Source organism: Hyalella azteca, unplaced genomic scaffold (genome assembly GCF_000764305.2).
Source record: "Hyalella azteca isolate HAZT.00-mixed unplaced genomic scaffold, Hazt_2.0.2 contig8321, whole genome shotgun sequence".
NCBI classification, from domain to species: Eukaryota; Metazoa; Arthropoda; class Malacostraca; order Amphipoda; family Hyalellidae; genus Hyalella; species Hyalella azteca.
Window position 1 is genome coordinate 130,778 of NW_025938418.1, and position 24,105 is coordinate 154,882.

The following is a 24,105-nucleotide window of genomic DNA, read 5'->3' on the forward strand; positions in this document are numbered from 1 at the left end:
GTGGTGCATTCCACTCCATTTAAATATTTTTTTTATCAGTGTATGAAGGCAGGAAAATGGTACCTACTTTGCTTAGTACAAAATTTTGAACTTCAAAACTGGCAAAAAGTCTATGGTTCTGACCAAGGACTACTACACACATTGTAATACTATTGTATGAAACAATTATGGGCATATCATTTGTTGATGCCACTAAAACAACAGCATTTTAATAGTGTAGGCGATCGCCTCTGCTAGCAGAGGCTGGACATAGGCTATGCATGTCCTGTGTGTAGTAGTCCTTGATAGGTACATATTATTTAGTCAGAATTTTGTGGCTAAGCAGATAAAATAAATCAGTAGGAAAATATCTCCGATTTTCGGCCCAATAATTATTTAATTAAATCTTCAAACGATATTGTATAAATTAGTACGCAGAAAATATTTGATTGCCAAATTAGTTAATTAGCAGGAATTAAGATTGTTATCAGGCAATTAAGCCTTGAATTACTGCTGAGGTGTCATTACATAGTAAGTGTGTAAAGTATATTATTTCATTGTCAACAGCAAGCAGCTGCAATATAGGTACATATATATGTATAGCCATTCATTGTCCAAAATCACCTTGGCCTAATTCGAAGAAAAGCCTATTGAAGAAGATTTTTCTAATTCATAGCGAAGAACTGCAAGCAGGCAATGCATCATAAACAATCTTCTCGTATCGTGAACACCTACCGATAATTAATAGGATTTGGTCACAATTGTTTTGATGCTGAAAATTGATGGATTTCTAGCTAATGATGCGAAATCCTTTAACGGGCATCAGTCTTAATGGCCACAACAGCCGACGAGCTCATCTCCTGGCAGCGATTCAGCGTAACGAGCATCAAGCACTTGCTTACAATTACGGCAACAAAGAAGATTTCTTTTCCAATAAAGTAGTTCAATAGAGCAGCGGCCCGTAATCTAGAGATTTTTCTGATTTTAAGTGTATAGTTTAATAGAGCAGCGGCCCGTAATCTAGAGATTTTTTTATGTTAAGTAGTTCATTAGAGCAGCGGCCCGTAATCTAGAGATTTTCAGATGTTAAGTAGTTCAATAGAGCAGCGGCCCGTAATCTAGAGATTTTTTGATGTTAAGTAGTTCAATAGAGCAGCGACCCGTAATCTAGAGATTTTTTGATGTTAAGTAGTTCAATAGAGTAGCGGCCCGTAATCTAAAGATTTTTTGATGTTAAGTAGTTCAATAGAGCAGCGATTTTCAGATGTTAAGTAGTTCAATAGAGCAGCGGCCCGTAATTTAACGATTTTTCAGATGTTAAGTAGTTCAATAGAGCAGCGGCCCGTAATCTAGTGATTTTTGCATGTTAAGTAGTTCAATAGAGCAGCGGCCCGTAATTTAACGATTTTTCAGATGTTAAGTAGTTCAATAGAGCAGCGGCCCGTAATCTAGAGATTTTTTGATGTTAAGTAGTTCAATAGAGCAGCGGCCCGTAATCTAAAGATTTTTCAGATGTTAAGTAGTTCAATAGAGAAGCAGCCCGTAATCTAGAGATTTGACAGATGTTAAGTAGTTCAATAGAGAAGCAGCCCGTAATCTAGTGATTTTTGCATGTTAAGTAGTTCAATAGAGCAGCGGCCCGTAATCTAGAGATTTTGTATGTTAAGTAGTTATATAGAGAAGCAGCCCGTAATCTAGAGATTTATTACTAAGCAATTAAATGCAGCAGCGCGCGCGATTTGTTGTTGTTCAGTAGTCGTTCAATGGCGCGGCACCACGTAACATAGATATTTTTGATGTCGAGTAGTTTAATGGTAATGCGCCACATAATCTTGATATTTTTTATGTTATGTAGCTCAATGATGACGAAGCCCGTAATCTAATTTTTTACGTCAGTAGTTCTATGGTACAATGGCCTGTAATATAAGGGATTATTTTGAAGTTGATGTAGATCGAAGGTACCATCTTCCATAGTTTCGATATTCTTTCACAGTTCATTAGTTCCGCACTCATGCAATTCTATTTGGGATAATACTAATAAGATAGATCTACTCACATGTATGCATGTTCCCGATCAAACGATCAAAGTTACATGGATTCAACAGTTGCGATGCGAGGAGTAGATATATACCTATTTATTTTCCAGAATGAAAGTTTCCAATCGAAGTGTTCACACTAATAATTATAGGCAATTTTCTAATTTGGCTTCAAGGAAAACAGATTAAAGCCTCTACCGGTCCTGCACAATTTTCTGCAAAAATTCGGCGTGAAATATCAGCAATACCGTAAAATTGGGTAACTTTGACCACTTTTTTTTTCAAAATGATGCCATTTTCTTACTAGATAAGTTAAACTTAAATTGAAACATGCAAAATACAGGTCTATACTCTAGCTTCACTAACCATAAATTGCTGGCTCCTGCCTCTAATAGTTTTGATGTAATTTTAAAAAAAGTGATGGTCTTTGTTTTCCCAGCTCTTGGGGTTTCTTTGACTGGTGGTAAAATCAATTTTATTTGTTGGTAAAATAACTCCAGGTTGTGGTGCATTGTAGTAGAACTCTTCTAGTTACATATGCAAATGACAAATTTTAGGAAAGTGTCATAGTTTGCAAATTGGAGGTGCCGCCCCCCAATGGGCGAAATGTGACCATCTAATGGCAGCCGTGACGGGTTAACATTGACCGGTTTGGAAATTAAGTTAAAATTACCATATATAAGACTCTGTAGAGTCTGAAACATAAAGAAAAAACATTAATAGGTGTATCAAACATAAAATATGTTATATAGTACCTATGGTAATTTTAACTTAATTTTCAAGCCGGTCAATGTTACCCCGTCACGGCTGCCATTAGGTGGTCAAAGTTCCCCCATTGGGGGGCGGCGCCCCCATTTGCAAACTATGACACTTTCCTAAAATTTGCCATTTGCATATGTAACTAGAAGAGTTCTACTACAATGCATCAAAACCTGGAGTTATTTTACCAAAAAATAAAAAAATTGGAGGGGGTACTCCAACAGGCTTTAAATAATAGCTTTTTTTTTTGCGGGTCACATTTTTAATTTTTTAACCTATTAGATATGCAAACTTTTTAAATCTTTCTATTGTGTTATGTAGCCTCAGTATTAGGCCTTTAATGGCCATTGGCAAAATTTTTCTATGTCAAATAGTTTTTGAGTTTTGAGGGTTTTTGTTAAAAAAACAAAAAGTGGTCAAAGTTGCCCCGGGAGTCAAAGTAACCCCATTTTACGGTACTAAATAAATACATGAATGCTACCTTTATTCAACACTTCCTTCCTCTGATTCCCCTTCCTAAATAATAAATTTAATTGAACAGTAAATTACAAAAGAATATAAGACACTGTCTCGCTATCGCTCAAGTGTGGCCGATCCATTATGTTCATGAGCGCAGGCATTTCCTGCGGACACAAGACCAGCCTGGCAATAAAGTCGAGCCTCGCCTTCAACTAATGACGCTGAATTCCTTGCGGCAAAAAATATACCAGTAGGAAGAAGCATTTGTTTGAGCTACCCTCTCACTGGACACGTCCATCGTCGTCCCAAACACGGGCATGAATGCGTAATATATACTTCCATGAATGGAAGTATATATTACGTATACGTATATACTTCCATAGTATATACGAAGTATATATTGCGTATATACTTCCATATACATGAATGGTAATATATACTTCCATGCAGCCTGGAAAAACGTGCCTTTCTTTTACAGTACATTTTGCATCAGAATATCCAAATTGTCTTGCGATTCCTTAATATATTTATCGTGAAGTTCACTTGTTATGCTAATTTATATCACTGTGATGAACTCGACCAACGCGTGATAAATTATTCTATAAAACCCTATAGGAAGACATGAATTTAATGGGCTAGAGCACCAACTCAACTTTATCTTGATAACAACGATGCATGGAATGCCAATACCCAAGATTAACATGCTCACATATATAGCACACCTCTCACTTCATGTAATACGCGCATACTTGAAATTCGCGCTCAAGTCTGCGCAATTTTAAGCACGAAACAGTACTTCAGCATTAATAGCAGACCGGCATATTAATATCACCGGTAAACTGAAGTGGTATACCATCACTGGACCGCAGCAAAGACATTTTAGTGTTCCAGCATAACCATGTTACTCAGGCAACGCGGTCATATAACAATGGCCGCTCGCTTAACAATAGAGTAGATGTGCCGCGGGCTAAATTGTAAATCGAGAGTGAGAGGCAGCGCAGTGTTTAGGTATCGCTAGAGAAGGAACCAGAGCTTCACTCAAAACAAAGGCTTGGCTTCAGGGCAGAGGAGGAAAACGTGCATCTCGATCTAAAGACAGCAAAGAATACTGCAATTTCCTGCGATAAATGTGTCACTGGCGAGCCATGATGATTCAGGCATAGGCAAAAAACGTCAAAAAGAGGATGTCCGATAGAATTAACACGTTTACTCCGATTGCTTCATCTTATACCATTATTTCATTTCTTGTACTCGTATTATGAAACAGGGTTCATTTTCTTTAGAGATTGAGATTAATTTTTTTCCAATTTGAAAATCAGATAATTTTGCAGGACAAACAACATTTATTCAGCGAAGAGTTATAGTAGGTATTCAATAGCAAATAACTTCTCACACTTCCGCTTCCACAAAACACTGATAAATAAGAAAATCAGCGTAATAAAATCTCGAAGACAGGAAACAAGAGTCTCTGTTTTCACTCCAACTGCAGACTTTTTATTCTAATTGAAACATAGAGAGACAGGTTTTCCATCACAAAAAAAAAAAATAAAGCAAGTTGTTTCTCATTGAATAACTAATGAGGTCAAGGAGGAATTCGCTAATTTTTTTTATTCAAGTTGGTCCGTTTTTTCGTCTAATTGTTCTTTTTCTGCAATATGCACACAGTTTATCAAAGCAGTTCACATCAATCTTCAAGTGTGTCCACAAATCAAGATTTTAAAGATAAATTTTGCAATTGATTTTATTAAGAATTTTTTAATTAAGTAAGCTTTAAAAGTCCATTTCTGCCTTCATTTAAACACCTCTAGTGAGAATGACGCGCTTACGCGATTTACTCACCAAAATGTACCGAGTTTGAGCTCAAGAGAATTTAATATAACTGCGCGAATATGTCCGTCATCAACTGGTTAAGATGCATGTCGTCTCTGAATAGAATAGAATAGAATAGAAGTGTCGGCAGTGAAGAAATAGGCCCATGGCCTGTTGCCGATTCTTGAACTTTTCGTGACTTGATTCACAAGGGATCCGGCCTTTGGAACCGATCTTTCCATAACTGACGATTGATTGAGATAGCTGCTGGACTTATTGCCTGATTGTCGACTTCGACATCGTCACTCTGTCGTTGCAACCGTGTCTTCTCATATTGTAATCTTGCTGTTCATTATTCATTATTCTGGTTACATACATATATCTGGTTCATTAATTATCTCGGTAGAAAAATAAAATATTTGTCATGTTCTTCACTGAGACTCCTGTGACAAAATATTTCTTAGGAATATGTTTCCATGTGAACTTTGTGGTTTCTGAGAACTTTAATGGATTTTCTCGCGAGGAAACTGGTTAGCGGAAGCCCGGTGCTTCCGTTCTGGTGACTCACGCACGCAGCATGACTCATTTCTCGTGCGTCTCTACATTTATTTTGAGCTGTGCCGTGACTCTATCGAGCAGTTAAGGATAACTTTGATCATAACCCAAAATATACTCAGCGAGAAGAATTTATTATCTTTGTCTTATTGCAAGTGAAACCAAAACGGATCCCGTAAACTAGAATGTTACAAAAATCAACACGTTCACCGCTGAGCTTGACTAGACGTTTGGTTAATTTTGAATATTTAGTATGAACATTCATTCTAATACTTCTTCGTTGGATCGTCTCTTGAAAACGTCCTGATGGTAAATGAAGATGAACAGCTTTATTTGAACACAATGCTGAAATAACTTTCAATTGATATTGTTGGATCTCATTCGAAGCAAAAAACACATCCATGTTGACTTCCTTGTACTGTAGTGTGGTTACACGGCATCCAGTCTCAAAAAAGCTTATTATGTTACCAGGTTATTACGGAGTTTTTGTTACTTCTACTCGAGAGGAATACCACAAGTAAGACGTCAGCTTATAAACTTGATTACGGTACTTCATTAATTGGTTGCTAAGTTTTTTGATGGTTTACAGTTGAAGTTCATAGAAAATTATCAAATTTTTTATTTATTATCATTGTCTTATTTATCATTAAGAGTTGAAGCAGCCTTACCCGATTCACGGTTAACTGATTTAGAATATAAATATGTTATGCTGCTGAATAATATTTTAAAAATCCTATCAACAGGAAGATACTCTTTATACAGTTTAAATATAGTCGCAGTTTAATCTAAAAATATCCAGTATGATAAAAATAAACGGTTGAGCAATTTTTACCTGTATTTTAGTTTGAATGAAATCATTAAATAATGAAAATCAAATATTTTTAAACAGGAAATTATACATATATAATTTGTAAAATTAAATTTCTATCGATTTATTAAAATTTTTTTAATACGAAGGTTTCAAGTACCACACGCAGCGACTAGTAAACAGAAGAGCATTTCTAATCCTATAATGCACGGAAAAATATAAATAGAAATATTACACCTAAATATACGCGAGCTACGAAGTAGTTTTTTGTACGCTAATACCTCGATTGGAGTTTTTCGTTTACTGAATTAGCAAAAAATCTCTAATCAGATATAAATCGGCTTTAATATTTATGCTTCTTATTTAATCACAGTAAATTCACTATTGTATCCTAAATTAAAAGGAAATAACGGCATTGCCACACGTAGTAATTGGTGAAGGCCACGGGGTGAAGGACAGCGTCCACTGTAGAATTGAGATACCTCCGCACATTGCAAGTTATTTGTTGTTGTCGTAGAGGCATGAAAATGACCAAGGAAACATTAAACAAGTAATATACACGCTGGCAACTTCTTGCATCGAGTATTTACAGCAGGGATCGGCAACACGAGTCGCTTGTTGTGAAGGCTAATCGGCATCTCGCAGGTACCAAGTCACGACAACCACGTCGCCTTACATGTTGATAATTTTTTTTACATGAATAGAATAAAGTTTACTTATTGGGCAAGATAATTCAGAATGTTATAGAGACATGATCAATGAAATGTAAATATATAGGCAATTAAGAAACGCCTTATTTTATCTGGGTGCAGAACGCAAGCAATAATGAGGCATAATCCTGAATGTTGAGTGAAGAATGCGAGGGCATGAACATCAGAAAACTGTGAGAAGTGTAAGCTGTCAGCATGACTGGCGTCAGCGTGAGAGGAATGCAGGCAGGTCAGCATGACTGGCGTCAGCGTGAGAGGAATGCAGGCAGGTCAGCATGACTGGCGTCAGCGTGAGAGGAATGCAGGCAGGTCAGCATGACTGGCGTCAGCGTGAGAGGAATGCAGGCAGGTCAGCATGACAGGCGTCAGCGTGACAGGAATGCAGGCAGGTCAGCATGACTGGCGTCAGCGTGACAGGAATGCAGGCAGGGCAGCATGACTGGCGTCAGCGTGAGGAATGCAGGCAGGGCAGCATGACTGGCGTCAGCTCAAGGTCCCGACTAGCGTGACTGGTTGAGGCAGCTGAGCGGCTGGTCTTGACGGGCGCAGCCAACAGTGCAGGTTAAAATTCACATGGTTATTCAACATAGCAAGTTTTAATTTAAAATTACATTTGATTAATTTGAAAACATCAGCAACACATATTCAAAGTCGTTCCAATGTAAGCATTGATCCACACGAAAGTTATTACCAAATAAGTCAGATTAAAAAAAATGTCATTAAAACACCAAAGGTTAAATTATTTCCGTTTAAAACATAAAGTGTAAATTAAAAGTGTACAATCATTATAATCGAGACAAAAATGAAGAATAGTTCAACAGAAAATGTAAAAATTTAGTTATTGATTTTTATGTCAACTCAAACATTACCGTTAAGGATTTCGTACGTCATGAGTGAATTGGAAATTTCAACATTATTTTACACGAGGAATTCTGGTAGGGGTAAAGCACATATTTTTTTATGATTTCGTTTGATTTGATTGCTGTCTTACGTAGCCCGTTTCATTGTAAACAATTTGAGCATTAGTTACACTCAATCCTTTTTCAGGCAAATATCATTCCATATTTCCGTTTGACGTTCGTGAGTTCGAAAATCGTTTAAAACTTAACAACTTGTCTCTTGCAATTACCTTGAGACAGAAATGTACTACAAAGACACAGATTTTGTCAGGAAATAAATTTTTCAGCCATGCTTGATTGATCAAGAAGAGATGTAAATGATTATCGGAATTATTCGTTGTTTCTCTCACTTTAATTCAACGACAATCTGAAAGTTTATGATGGGCTTAAAGTAATCTCTTTTAAATGCTCCATAAATACGTAGACAGTTTCGATTCATAATGTCATATTAAAATTCAAGCTCACAAAACCCAGGATAAAAGGCCATCGAAAAATAACTTTTTGCGTAACTATCTTCAACGTTCAGGCTACATAATTAATTAATTTATAATTAATTAGTTGTTCACAAATTCTTTCATTATTCTAACCTGCTTAATATCTTAGTAAATGATAAAAATATTCCGGCTAACTTTCAGGGCTAACTTTCCGGCTAACAAAATTGTATCCTGATTGCGAAGTGCCAGTGCAACGATGCGCAACGGAATTGATGCGAGTTTGATGCGGGACAAACGCTAAGTTTAAACGCTATAACGCCGAGTCGCACAGAAGTACTTGAGAAGCCTAGACTGGAAATGAACGACTTGACACGAAATAAAAATAAAATTGGTGCCACGAAAACAGTGAATTTGAAAATTTACTGATAGCAGTATGGAAATAACGTAAACAATTTGTTCCGTTGGGTGACAGAATATTCATTTCATCATTAAAGGGCAAACAAAATCCATTGTTGTATCTGTTTACTTATTTATATTCAAACACTTTCATTTATAAATTACGATTGTTGGATACGTAAGGCAGAAAAATGCCTGGAAATTTTCAGCTAGGGAGAAAATATTTTCCTATCCAGTCCTGAAGTGTTTGGCCGTTAACATAAAGTGAATATTCTTTTCGAAAGAGTTGGATTGATTTCTTATAAGCAAACGAAGATCGCAAAAACTATGGGTAGGTATCTAACTATCTAACTATCCCAATCCTACATCGTGGCACAAGGTAACGAGCAAAACGCAAAACCCGTACGTGGCATTGACAGTGAAATTCAACAATTATGTCAGCCACATCGAGATATGATAAGTACAAAATTAATTGACTTCAGTGCAATTCAGTTTCACGAATGAAATAGATTTTTTTGTACAGCGCATGTGTCATTTATTAAAATGGTATGTCATAATTTGAAATGTGAATGATAAAAATTCTTAGCCCGCCGAAGATTCGTGGCTTGCCATTCAAGATTCGCCAGCAATTTTCAGGATGTAACCGAATCATAAGTAGTCAATAACACTATATTTTGAGTAAAATATAAAATAAATAGTATAAGATGAGTTAGTGCATAAACTACGCGGTCCGCTTTTCGCTGGTTTAGGTGAATCAGAAGCAGAGTAGCGTAGCGTAGTAACTTGGGCAGTATATTTCGCTGTATATTTATATTAGTTTATAACGCTGAATATTTCGTGTCCATTTCTCTTACTGTTAATAAATTTAATTTTTTCCTGCGGCGATAGTCGCACAGCCTTACAGGGACATATCAAACTATTGTCTATATTCCAATTCCACTCCCTCGATCTCGAATTTTTGATAGCGTGACGCGTACTGCAAATCTATTAAACCTGCATCATCGGCGCACAGTTTGTGCTGTGTTGTCTTTTGTGCGAGTGTTTTTTTTTCGCCCTGTTTTAACCATCAAATTATGAACGGGATGACACACGTATACTATTAGGGAGAACTACGTATGTGGTTTACTAACATTCACTAGATAAATTCGATATATTATTAACAGCTTCTGCTCTAAGTTTGGCAACCGCTTTGCTAACCATTTACCTCGTAGCTCTGAAGTCACGTAGTCTACTACACAGGACTTATACTATACTTATACTATACTACTTATTCAGTTTTGCAATGTTATTCCAACAGGAACCGTACGAGGCGTATAGTGAAGGGATGAGATTCCATGCCTAGGTCACTACAAGGCATGCCAGCTCACTACTTAAGGCAAAGAGGCACGCAGAGTTCATGTTCTCTTGATCGTAGAGAAAGTTTAATTTCGCGTACGCGGGAGAAATGTGGCGCCTTTTTCAGGGGCCGGTCGCGGGTACAAAGGTTAGGCAAACTGGCGTCCACTCGGCGTTGGTTTTTTTAAGGCGCGACGGACGGACGGGTTAAGTGGTACAAATTTTAGACCATGTTGAGCTTATTTATATCAACATGTGACGAACGTAATTTTTCGGAATGAGAGAAGAATGATAGAGATATGCTGATAGAATATATTAAATCTAGATTGATTGCCTCCAATTTTAAGACCATAAATAACAAGAATCAATATTTATTTTAAGCAACTTGTACCTACCAGATAAAACTAAAAATACATTTAAATAATTTGTTCAGTGTACAAATGTAACTTGGCACATGAGGAGGAGTAACATTCTCAAGGACGTCAGATTTTAGCCAGGAATCATGCTAGCTATTTTAAATAGAACAATAAAGAAATTGTAGAATCGGCAAAGGGTGAATCGGCAAAGGGTGAATCGGCCAAGGGTGAATCGGCAAAGGGCTTTCGGTTAGGAGCAATTTCCAAGTCAGTAATCGCGATCAAGTTACGTCACCATACGTTTAAGGAAAGGCAGAGACAGCGTGAGCGTTATGCTGGTAACTCTCATCCCTCGAGGCGTTCGTTCCGCTATGCAGTATGCAGCTTGCGTACAGACGCCCATAAGGAAACCTGTAAGAGTTTTTACCTCTGCCTTCTATTCCACTTTTTTCTACTGGTCAAGCTGATGCTAATCCTCCTGTCTTTTTGAAGGCCCATCAACAAAGCAGGATGAAATAGAAATGCCGTCGTCGATTTCGCAAGCCGAGAAACATTCTAAGGTGTGGCATCTTGACCGAAAAACTTGCTTTCGTGCTCCTTCGTTTGGGTCGAAGGCTGGCTGAAATGGGAGGTTCGAGAACTCGAGACGATCGTTGCAAGAAGTTTTTATGTATTGTTCCAGAAGGGCCAAACATTATAAGGAACAATATCTTTCGAAGATCAATTCCGCTTCGTTGGAAAAAGTATCTTAAATGAGAGTGAGTCAGCATGAATTTTGAGAAGAATAGACCTTTGTGAAAACTCCTGTTTCGATATCTGGTCATCAACAATTGATTGGTCATTAATCTTACGCGAAATAATTTACCACCCAAAATTTCCTCGGCAACAAATTTCAAGGGGAGAAACTCCTCATGAATATTTTTTTGTTGATAAGCGAACGCTTCGTAAAAAGTTCTTTTGTAGACAGTGAAAAGACCGGCGCTCACCTCGCATGCATGCAGTGACCAGGCAGCATTCTTGCGCACGAGCGCCGCGCCATTATATGAGGTAGAAAGCTGCGTGATAATGAAACAAACTTCGTGAGAAATTTGTTGACTGCATACGCCCATTAATTAAATAGCGTATAGCGAGTAAATTACAAAATAACGTGATAGTTGATACGACACATTCTCTTGGCACGAAGGCTTAAAGTTCTGAGTCACTGTTTACCCAATGGAGTTTTAAGGAGAAAATCTACGTATAATATTTTCAAAATTCCTATTGATATGATCATTAATTGCATATACCAATACACGGTTGATTTCAGTCATTTTTCAAAATTGATTGTCGTTGTCGAGATGACCAAACGAGTAGACATGAAACGATCGAGGAAGTCCAAATGATTCGTCATTCAATTGTATAAAAAATGTTATTACACGAATCTATCTCTGATTGTTTTCTATCCACAAAACATAAATTTTCAAAAGTTTCTTGTACATGCTGATATTTAGATACAATTCCATTAAACTAATGTGCCGTGAAATTGTGTATTGAAGTTTAGAACTGCAACATACCAATCGAAATTCTTTTCTTTACCGTATGTGTAAAGAAATTCCGAGCATCTATTTTCAGTACTCAGTACCGTACCTACATTGTTCATTCCGAATTTCCTTCAACACATTTCTAATCCTCATAAACATCGTTCAACTCAAATTCTAGCAAATTTCACCTCTGGCTTTAAATTTGTATACTAAATTCTAGCGCTATAAGCAAGAAATGTGAGGTCCGGTGTTCTGTACTGCAAGACTAGCATGGTCCCACAGACGTGAATGACCAAGACGTTTCCTTGAAGAGTTGCAACTGACTCAACTACACTGGTCCAAATTTTTGTTCAATATCAATGTTCAATAATTTCGAATATTTTCATCCTCAATTTGAAATATCACTCTCCCTAATTTCCATTATTTACATTGCACATGCTGGAGCATAAGCTTCGACTCACGACTGTGAAGAAATAAGCCCGTATGCATCCTGCTCTGAAACACCTCACTGAATCTAATGGTTGGCTTACGTGAGCAAAAAAATAAAATTGGACGCTCAGTGTTTGCCAACTATCTTGATTTGGTTGTAGCCTTAGCCTCTCGCTACTATATAATGAATCCTCATTATTTAGCATATCCATCAATCACTTTCAATAATCTCATCCAACAACTTATTCTTCAGTATATCCAGGCATTGAAATCATCTAAACCTATTCATGAGAATGCATCTAGGTTGCATTTATTGCGCACGATTGATTTTCATGTCATTTACTTCAAAATTAGGAATTTCGTATTACCATATAAGAATTCGCACCATTATATGGGATATTTTGCGCTTATATTTAGAATAAGTTTTCGCGCAGAATGCCACCTGCAATATTTCCGATTCATGTGATATATAAGCCAGAACACGAGATGCCAGACCTTCGGTTAATTGTTATTCGGCCACCCAATAGCCGACGGTCAACCAAATGCATAAGGTACGGTACTCTAATTTCACGTTGGATAGTAATTAACGAAAATAATGAGAAAGGTGTTTCGGTTCATTTGACTATACCAAGCAATGCCATGGAAGGATGTGATGTGATAAAAATGAAGCAACAAAACCTGTAATGCAGGAAAAACTGATAGCTAAAATCGATTATTATTATTCTTTAGGCAGAGACATGGTATCACCATTCGGCCAGACTCTCAAATGAGCTGACCGAGTCATGATTATTTTAAGCCATCATTTTTCAGCCGTTTTCATCAGGTACGTTCAATAAAGTATGAACAGATATAGCAAGGAATCTTATTTAAATGGCTTGAGCTGCATACATGTTAGGACGTGCTGCTCGCGAAAGGAGCGTCTTTATCTATACATATAAGCAGCGATGTGTTAAGATTATCTCATGATAGACTCATGATAAGGTCACCGTGCGTTCAAGAACACAAGATGACTTGAAGATGAGATAAGGAAGAACTCATGATAAGGTCACCGTGCAGAACACAAGATGACTTGAAGATGAGATAAGGAAGAACTCATGATAAGATTACCGCGCGTTCCAGAACACAAGATGACTTGAAGATGAGATAAGGAAGGGCTCATGATAAGGTCATCGCGCGTTCTAGAACACAAGCTGAAGATAAGGAATAAAGAAACCAAATCTCACGAGATAACAGGTTACGCGTCAAATTAGCGAGCTCGAGGGCGACTTTAAGTTCATGGGTTAATCAGGATCATATTTCTGCTATAGATAATACCACGAAAATTAACTAATACACCATTCCCTTAGGTGATAATTTTAGAGAAACATAGAATTGTAAGTAATGTGAGCGTACAGGTATCTCAATTCAGAGCACAAGAGACTTGCCATTTTGAAATGTTTACTTGAAACAAAACACACGTTGGCTTGACAGGATCGTGACAAAAAATTCACCAAGAAATTGAGCAGGGTGTCCAATCAAGTTCATCATCTTACTTAACTATAACGCCTACCTAACTAGACGGCAGAAGCAGACCACTGGAAGACATCGAATAGCTGGCTTATATGCCACAGGAAATTTGGTGTCAGGTTGCGTGGGTAGCGTGGAGCTACGCCTGAAGTGACCTCAGAGATCGGAGGTTAGACTGGACGCCACCTCAACATTGTTACTGTTGTTTGGCCTAAACATGGAACTTATAGGAATAACTAGATGTGAGGCTGACTACCTACTATCTTTTGGCCTAAACATGGAACTTATAAGAATAACTAGATGTGAGGCTGACTACCTACAATCTCTTACGGCAGTTGGAGCTAACCCGAGGATCTAGTGTGATACGATTTATTACACAAACTATTATTGTACATAAAATATATTTCTTATGCGGTATACTAGTTACTATATAGTTATCTCAAACCAAATTAGGCGGTTAGATCTAAATACACGTCAAAGCGGGTATATACGAGTGTGCTGTGACTTCGGTTATTTAAAGTGAGTGCACTGAAAAATTAATACCTATAAGGAACCCGGTCCAGTGGAGCTTGAAACTCAGGCTCTATGTTTCTAGGATATATCTGAAGCACTTTGTCTCATATCAGGCTAACTGTTTAATTTCGGCCTGACTCATCTTACCAAAATATTTGCTTGGAAGTATAAATTTGTCTTGTTATTTAATAATTAAATAGCTCGAGAGATTTTCAAAACTCCATAATAAGAATGCGGCTAAATTAACTGCATATACATTACCTCCTCCCATCAATACTTCGATTGCTTCACAAGTCCTAGAAAATAGATAAAATATCACATTTGATATCTGTGCGCTTCGCTTTGGCCTTCTATCAGTCGGTGCGTCAGTAGAAAATAAGAATAAATAAGAAATAAGAATCCTGTGATGTAGCTGACCTCTTCACGCATCGGATTACTTCCTTCTACTTCCTTCGCTTCCCTACACAATGGATTCGCTCAGATAACAGCTGCCAAAAACTCACACGTCTTTTCTTATCTGAAAATTCAGTAGCAAAAATAAATTTTCCTCTTTCAATGAATGTTGCCTATGAATCACAGAAAAAACTCTATTAAAGTGATTTATTTAATTTTTTACTCTTATTAAATTATTGATTGAAATCATCGCGCGCGTTTGCAGGAAACTAGTTTCCATTTAGTTGTATATGTAGGTATTTAAGACATACAGTTCCACTATTTATGGAATCTTAAGACGTCCGGCACCTAAATAATTCACCCCATCCACCTCATCAGCTCATCCACCTCATCAGCTTCACCACCATTCACTCCATCAGCTTCACCACCAATCACCTCATCAGCTTCACCACCAATCACCTCATCAGCTTCACCACCAATCACCCCATCAGCTTCACCACCAATCACCTCACCAGCTTCACCACCAATCACCCCATCAGCTTCACCACCAATCACCCCATCAGATTCACCACCAATCACCCCATCAGCTTCACCACCAATCATCCCATCAGCTTCACCACCAATCACCCCATTCACCCCATCATCTTCCTCATCACAGGAATTTGCCGGAACCTATAGCGCATCAAATTCATGATTCGTGCGCGCGTCTGCAGGACATGAAACCTGAACCTACACAAGCGATGCTCAGAGTCAGATAACTCTGTAAATTCAGATAAGAAAATTATATTGCTGTATGTTTGTTACGTATTCCAATCCTGGAATTCACTATTGGCGTATATATTTTTAGTAAAATAGCAGGAAAAAAAACAATTGTGCTTGACAAGTAACAACGCTAAAATTTTACGAACTCCATGCAGCCTCACTTCAGCTTATGTTATAGATTATTTAATCTGTACGTAAACGCTAATTCGAGTTGAACTAGAAGTCATTAAACTAGACGTAATGAAAAAAATAATTATAGATATATGGTAGAAGTTTAAATTTTTTGTTTAATCATTATAAAAAAAGCGAAATCCCTTCCAATTGAACATAAAAACCAGCAAAATTAAAAATTGCGGTAAACCTGAGTCGATTTTCTTGACAATTAAAACATTAGCAAGCAATAATTGTCGTTACTCACCGTCCAGCATAACGGCGATATGGCCTTGAGATTTTCTGTAATCTTCTCCGGGATTTCAAATCACTTTTAGCCGTAACTAATTAATTAAACTCTCCTGGATTTCAAATAACACCTTTGTATCATTAATTTTTAAAACTCTCTTGGATTTAAATTGACACTTTGTTTTGATTAATTATGTATCCATTCCTAATTGCTTGTCAAACTCTGCCGCAACTAAACTATCAATCCGATTCTACATTCCTGCACGTCACAATTTTCAGTATTTCCGTTTTTTTCACATTCGATTCCTTCCAGTTTGAACGAGCACATGCATGCAGCCGAGTAATAACTCGCAATAAGAACAGTCCAACAATTATATAAGAATAAAGATCACCTTCAATGACTCGGGTCTCACTGTTCTATGGATCATACAATATCTAATGAATTAATTCGTGGCTGAACTGAGCTTGAAATGAAACAGATCCCCAAATAGCCATTGAAAGGTTAGCCTCTGTGTGCGAATTATCCTCAGTAAATATCCTCCGTATGAAAAATTCAGTGGCTTTTCAATAATGAGGTTTGGAGCTGTAAAATCGAATCAAAGCTTGATGAAAATTTCCTCTATCGAGTAAATAGAAGTGGTCGCCTTCAACCTTCAGTGTTGTCTGTGTCTTCAGTGAAACATTCAAGTTTAAATACAGAAAATAAGTTTCAGATTACCAGATTTGTTCATATGATTGTCAAGCAGTACCAAATAAACCTACACCCGCAAATAATTTAGCTTACCCAATGTAGGTACCTAAATTAAAATCAGCGGAAACGTTTAATTTTACACCAAAGAAAATGTACAGAAAGCCTTAATAAACGCAACCACAAGCCCTGGTATTGTCCTCCAAATCTCAATAATTGTATTTTACACTACACGTTATCAACGCTAACTTCATTCGTCATAAGGAGCACTTGTATGGAAATGTCCATTAACGTGGTTCACAGGAGCTAAGGCGACGCACTCCTCACTGTTTGATTGCTTCGCGCTAACTGAACTGCTGTCAGTGTCAGGTGCACGACGACCTGCTGTGTAGTCCAGGCATCTGCGGCGTACCTTGTGACGATCCAACTTCTCCCGCCAGTGGTGCGTAATATGAAGAATTTTCCAGTTTGAAGTTACGCTTTACAAAAATAATTCGTATCCAATTGTATCACTCATCTGTAATTTGAATATTCTTCTAAATATTGTGTGCGGTCGAAGATTTAATATGTTTCGACATTAAAACCTCAAGTTGAACGTTCCGTCAATGGCAATACTAGCGCCCTCTGTCGGCCAGCTCTCGCCATCTGACGGCAAGCTTGCCGTAAGTTTGAATTGTCATGCGTGTTTAATACAAAGTTTCCCAACCGCTGGCGGCAGACGTTTCTTAGCTCTCTTCCATTCCTCTATCGTTTTAGATCGAACGAATTATGATCTTTAGCCCTGAAGGGTTTGCGAGTCTCACGCTCGAGGCCCGTAAAGGAGGCCGTGAGCTCCAGGCCGTTCCAGGTATTAGCATTGAAAGGCTTACGAGAAGAGCTTTTCTTTCTGCGTAACTTTCAAGTCATACGAAGCTCGGGCATATAGTCGTATATTATTTATTACTTTAGGCAGCTTCTAATGCCGGACAAAATTCTTCTCTTTTTAGCATCGGCATTCTTACAGAAAAACTGGTATTCAAGTTGATTAGCAAGGAATTAATTGTGAGCTAGCGTTTAATCAACTTTAGAATATTTTAAATTTCTGCTATAAGGGTAACACGGTTCCAAATTTTGAGATAAAATGGTGAAACCGATACACTGGTCCCTTGGTGAACTCCGTAATGTCAGAGCACCTCTTTTAATTAACTACACCGATAATGAAAGTTCAATATGTGAGTGATTTCTATTGCAGAAAATTATCACTACTTCATTCCTAAAATTTTGACCGCACACATTTTTGTACAAGGTTCAGCAAATAAGCTATTTGTTTTCAACTCTCAGACAAGAGTTTATTAAATAAATTGTTCAATTATCATCTGGAACCCTGTATACAGTTGTCGGTAATGGGCCGGTAATGTAGTTATCTCACAGCTCGTCAATTCTGAGAATATAAAATATTATTTCACTTAACTTATAAGCTTTTTATCGGCAGTCTGTCGAACCCGGGTGTTATTCACAAGTCAAACGGACATTCTTTAACATCAATTAATGAGGGATACCATAATTTAAAAATTTATTTCTTCTACACAATTGTGGCTAAACTGACGACTCCACTGGTATACATATACTCTAAACCTTCCCAATAAATCTACTCAAGAAATGTTGAGAAAACTTTACCGGTTTTCTTCAAATTTCACTATTCTTTCTACGCATGATTTGTAGTAAGACAACTGTTACATAAATGCTCTTGCAAAGAATTTGAATACACGATTTTGAGTTGCTAATCATTATTAAATCGTATCTCGTAATAACAAACAATATACAATGGTGAAAATGGTTACATAAAATAAGTATTATTGCATTTACCGTATGCCTGACAAATAAAATCATAATACATAGTAAAACAAATCTTCATAATTAAAAGACACGTACCAAATACTTCTAGCGCTCGAGCCAGCACTCAACTAAACCTAAATATACTAGTAAAACCTGCATCAGGTGCCTTGTACATGACGTGTGTGCCCTAGAACAGCACATTTCGACAATCTAAAAATGAATACAATCAATACAATGATTGTATTAATTTTTAGATTGTCGAACTGATGATAGAGCTGGACTCTTAAACGTTTTCAGTATTGATACGGTGAATTTGTTTGGCGTTTTCTTTGCTTTCAAATTCCTTGTGAACTTGCGATATAAGCAGACTGATATATAAGTAATAGGACATTTAAATGTGTATTTGAGAAGGAATTCAACAGTCGCTGACCCTGTATGTCATTTTAGCTCATATTACACAACCATTCAAAATTGATCCACAGGATTTCGACGTTTGGAAACGCTCCTGACAGGTGAATAATGAAGCGAGCTGTCCAATCTACACGCGACCCATTAGTCCATTAGAAGCTATAGGCTTATTCTTAATAACACCCTGATCAGCATGGAACTGTAGACTAGCATTTGTACATCACAAGCGGCCGTCCATCGAACATTCAATGGCCGCCCTTATTACGAAAGTCTTCTCGCATATGAGTTACTGTTAGAACTCACGCTATTCAAATTAAGTGAATAAATTACCCCATAGTCAGAGCTTGATAATTGGCTGGAATAAAAGGTATAAACAAAACGTTGAGTTAAATAAAATATGTATGTTCAATATTTGAAAGCCTATAGTTCCTTGGCAATAAAACGAAAGCATTTGTTTGGAATTCACGGTTACCCTGAAAAACTTTTAACGGATGAACTGAAGGTGTTACTATTAAAATAAAATTTGGAGTCACTTGGGGTATCCGCTTCAAACTTCATTATACTACTGCGAAATTTTGTTGAACTATTACACTTAGCAAAATAATTATGCAGGAATATTTCATTGATTGGACATGCCTGCCTGTTAATTGCCTTACGGCAGCTCTGGAGCGAATGTAGGGACAGGCAAGTTCCTTGTTCACTCACGGCTTGCTCTTCAGTCTTAAAATGCCTAGCAAATTACGGACCAGGCAATAAGTCCAGCAGCTATCTCAATCAATCGTCAGCTATGGAAAGATCGGGTTCCAAAGGCCATATCCCTTGTGAATCAAGTCACGAAAAGTACAAGAATCGGCAACAGGCCATGGGCCTATTTCTTCAGTGCCGACACTTCTATTCTATTCAACAGTTGCGCTTGCTGAATGCGCATCGCTGAGCTATTGACCTTCCAATAATCATCTTCTGGAGCCTGAAGATCTAAATCGATGAGTTAGCGACAGTATTGCGTAATCTGAGAAATCTATTGTAAGTTTCGTTTAACCTGAAGTTCCTTGCGTGTTATTAGTTAGCGCTCTTTAAGCTTCTAAATTATCGTATCTATACTCATATAATAATCGGCGTTTCACCAATGCGCACTGTTACGTGCAGGCCTACGAACAGGCTCATTTTGTTACGGCAAATGGTTGAATCTTTCTATTATTTGTTCAAAACCTAATTTGGGTTCAAATATATTAGAAAGCAAAGAATTGTGAACAATTTATTGTGGTATTTTCTTTCTTTATTCAAGTACCTATAGAAGTATAGTGAAACGAAAAACTTCATAGGCCATATTTTTTTGCAAAATGACACGCCTTTCATGAAATGACATGAAAATATACTACTATCTTGATAACTAAATCTCTAAACTTTTATATTGCAGAAGACATTCTAATTTATCAATGCAAATTAAAAACAAAGTTGCCGTAATTTACTTTCGAATCGCCTAAATTTATTATTTCAAGGCTCGTTCACGAAAAAAAACTTACAGGGTATACATGTATAGGTTAGCTTTTGCTGATATCGATGACGAAGCAATAGCAATTGTTATCTGTGAGCATTACTATACGCTGTAAATATATTAGAATCAATAATAAAATACATAGTAATTTTACTTATCGTGCATATTCTTTCTGTTGGATTTTAAACACCATTAAGCTTTGTTTTCGTTCAACTTCCTTTTAAAAATATTGAAATCAACTATTGAAACAAATAACCATTTTCTTGTATGCATATTAATTTCGTTGGCTTTCAAGAGGAAGGGACTTATTTCTTTCAAAAAAATTTAAATTAACTGACCTATTTTTCTGAATCTTCGTAGACATATCTACAACACTAATACAAGAATATTATGTTCGTATGATTTATTCGAGAAAATGAACGATAGCGTTATATGCATTGAAAACGAAAAAAAATTGACTTGTATATATCTAACTCTTTCTTAATTTATAAGCTACAACATCGAGAGACATATCATTCGATTCGCAATGCAAATATACAACGACTCCGGAGGCATTTTCCTAACTTTTTTTCAGAGGATTTTTCCAATTTTTCAAATCCTGCAATAGAGGGCAGATATAATCACTAGAAATTGATTTTACGAATCGAAAGATGTGTCTCTAAATGTTGTAACTTAGAAATTAAAGGAGAAGACAGATTTTAAATGAGCCGAAAATTTACAGCTTTAATAGTTGAGGAGAGCCAAAAAAATGAAATGCATAAAAAAATCAATGTTAACGCTAAAAAATTTGCTTGGAAATGTATCCCCAGCTTTCCTTTCGCCTATTTCTCTTATTGAAGGTACCATCGTGAGCCGCTTCACTCATTGTTATCCAGTTTAACGCAAATAATATCATATAAATACGAATTTTTCAACTATGCAAAAAATTGTAGAAACGTTCATTTTATATAGATTTGAAATTGTCTCACGCGAAAACTAAAGCACGCATATGTCATACGCGGTTTGCTGCGTTAAAAGCGCATTCTCCACAGCTACAAAATCAGCTCAAAAAACGAAAATAGCCTAATTTTTCGACACAAACTTTTTCTAAGACGGCGGGTCTCGCTAAAAAAAGGATTTTCTATTAAGAAACCAATTTTTCTTGAACATTATACACATGTAAAACACTAATACATGGGCATATTATTCCGATACATTTTTGCCAAAAAATAATTGAGGATGTGAAAATTGAAAGAAAACGGAGTAATGGGGTTTTTGAAAATCTCCTCGTAAAGATTTAGAGTTTACATTTTGCAGATAATGACACCCTGGAGTCCTCGACACACTTAGAACATACGCCTATCGACTCCATAGCCCCCTTTTCAAATTTTTCATTACCTTTCTTTCAAACTTTTCAAAACTTTTTTCTCTTTCCCCCCAAACACCATTACCTTTTTCATATATTTGGAGAAGGAAAGCAAAAAAAAAGTTTCCAAGAGTCCATAGATGTTTTTTCAAGGAGCCCAATGATATGACCCTCGATATTGCAATAATTCCTTGGCACCGAATCCTATGTTTTTCCATAGTCAATTGTTCGTATCGAGAGTATCATCATGCGCCGCATGACCAGTTTAGCGAGAATAATAATTTACTTGAAAGTTAAAAGCAGATAATCATAGAATAGAAGCATCCGCACCGAAGAAATAAGCCCATGGCCTGTTGCCGATTCTTGTACTTTCCGTGACTTGATTACACAAAGGATCCGCGGCCTTTTGAACCCGATCTCTCTATAATCAACTGACGATTGTTTGAGAATATTAAAATCACTTGTTTGCTTAAATCGCAAGTTAACTAGGAATTTAAAAGCAAAAACAATACCACAAAAAATCAACATATCTTTATAAGAGAAAACGTTTCGGAGTCCAGCTCCATCGTCAGTTCCCAAAATTCAGTTCAGAAGAAGTTCAGATCTAGAAACACAAATACAATCAATTAGTAGAGTAAAAGGCACTGTTAGGTTTTAAAACGGAGAATAAATAAATAAGACATGAAATTAACGCTAGTAAACGGCCTATCTATTTACTATTTCAAGAGGAACGGAGCTAAAAGCGGCATTTAGACTAGGCTTCTGCTTGAAGATATATAGGGATTCTAAAATGCGGTTTTAACAAAACCTGTCATAAGCTAGTCGAAGGTGAGCTCCGACCGCAAGAGTGCAAAATTGAAGCCACAATGAACAAGGCCGTTCCAAAAACGAAGAAATTGCTGAAATATTTTATCGTAATGATTTCAGTGTATCGTCGGTTCATCGAAAACTCGTCCAATTTCACTGAACCTCATTCTCATTTGCTGAGGAAAAATGTAAAAGAGCCTCTGCCTTGGTCAAGAGAAGCGGAATTCTTTTTCGAACACCTGAAACTTGCTTCAGAGCCTGTTCTGAAGTTACCGTTACCATCAAGCCATTTGTTGTACGTACTGATGTTTCCAATAATCCAGTTGGTTACGCATTGCTTTGGTATCATGATGTCATTCCTCACTTAATATTCTACGGTAGCCGATAGTTATTCGATGGAACAAAAAAATCTACTCGGTAATCGAGAGGGAATGCTCGGCGGTTGTGTACGGTCTTAATAAGTTCATTTACTACCCTTTAGGTAGCCTATTAATTCTCGAAGTGAACCACGAGCCGTTGATATATTTGAATAGGTTTAAGGGCAGCAACGCCATCTGATGCGCTGGGCTCTTAGCCTACAACACATTTCGTATCGTCCATATCCCAAGCGTCAATAACATGGGAGCGGACATGTTGAGAAGGCTAGAGAATGGAGAAACTAAGAATGTTTTATTCGTACTATTGCAGGACTTGGTATTGTTCCTTATTGAAATTGAGGTTCTCGTTACTGTTACATGTTGGCAAGTGGTCCGTGTATTGACGGACCACTTGCCAACATGTCCTATCAATTAGGTCCGTGTATTGACGCAGTACTATATGCATTCATCTCCGGCTCTAAATTACATTGTTGAACACGCTAACTGTAATTTGGAATGGTAAGTAATTTTGCGTCCGAACCTAAAGTTTGAAAACGCCGTGTGATCACCAATAGTTAAGCGCCCCAGACACTATCGTATCTGACTCGCAAGTCCGGCTACCTGATTCCGACTATTGGATCTGATCTGGTGATATTTCTCCATAGTCCATACACCTACCTAGGTAGCCTAGTCGGCTCACTGTCGGCAGTCGGCTCACGTCACGTCGGCTCGGCTGGAGTTCAGTTGCTATGCAGACGTCAATCTGGGAGGATCCTGTATGGAGCGATGGCGGACTCTGGGCTATTCATGAGCCCTGATTTTTTAACAAAGTTCATAGAAGATTACCGCAATTTGCCGTGCCTCCGGAAGGTTCGTTGCTCGGAATATTCCAACAAATCAAAAAGAGATCAAGCATGGGAACATCTCGTTGGAATTACGCGAGAAAAAAGTAGTCAAAGCAGACCTTAACTTCTTTGTTAGGAAAAAGTGGATGATATTCGAACATTATTCAGGAAATAATTAAGAAATATTCCCGAGAGCACGCGAATTGGTTTGTCATCAGATAATACGTAAAGCCCAACTTTGTGGTAGGCTGGTAGCTACGTACTTCGAATTGCTCACGTTTACCGCAGA

At 37.3% G+C, this 24,105-nt stretch overlaps 1 protein-coding gene across 1 annotated transcript in view; it reads right to left on the bottom strand.

The window, feature by feature from the left end:
* LOC108667826 overlaps nucleotides 1–16,834 on the bottom strand; it is a 48,223-nt gene extending 31,389 nt beyond the window's left edge. Inside the window, exon 1 of the mRNA XM_018154896.2 lies at nucleotides 16,077–16,834. Within this exon, the coding sequence (XP_018010385.1) occupies nucleotides 16,077–16,086 (10 nt within the window). The 5' untranslated portion in view covers nucleotides 16,087–16,834. The remainder of the gene's footprint in view (nucleotides 1–16,076) is intronic.
* Between the last annotated feature and the right edge of the window lie 7,271 nt (nucleotides 16,835–24,105).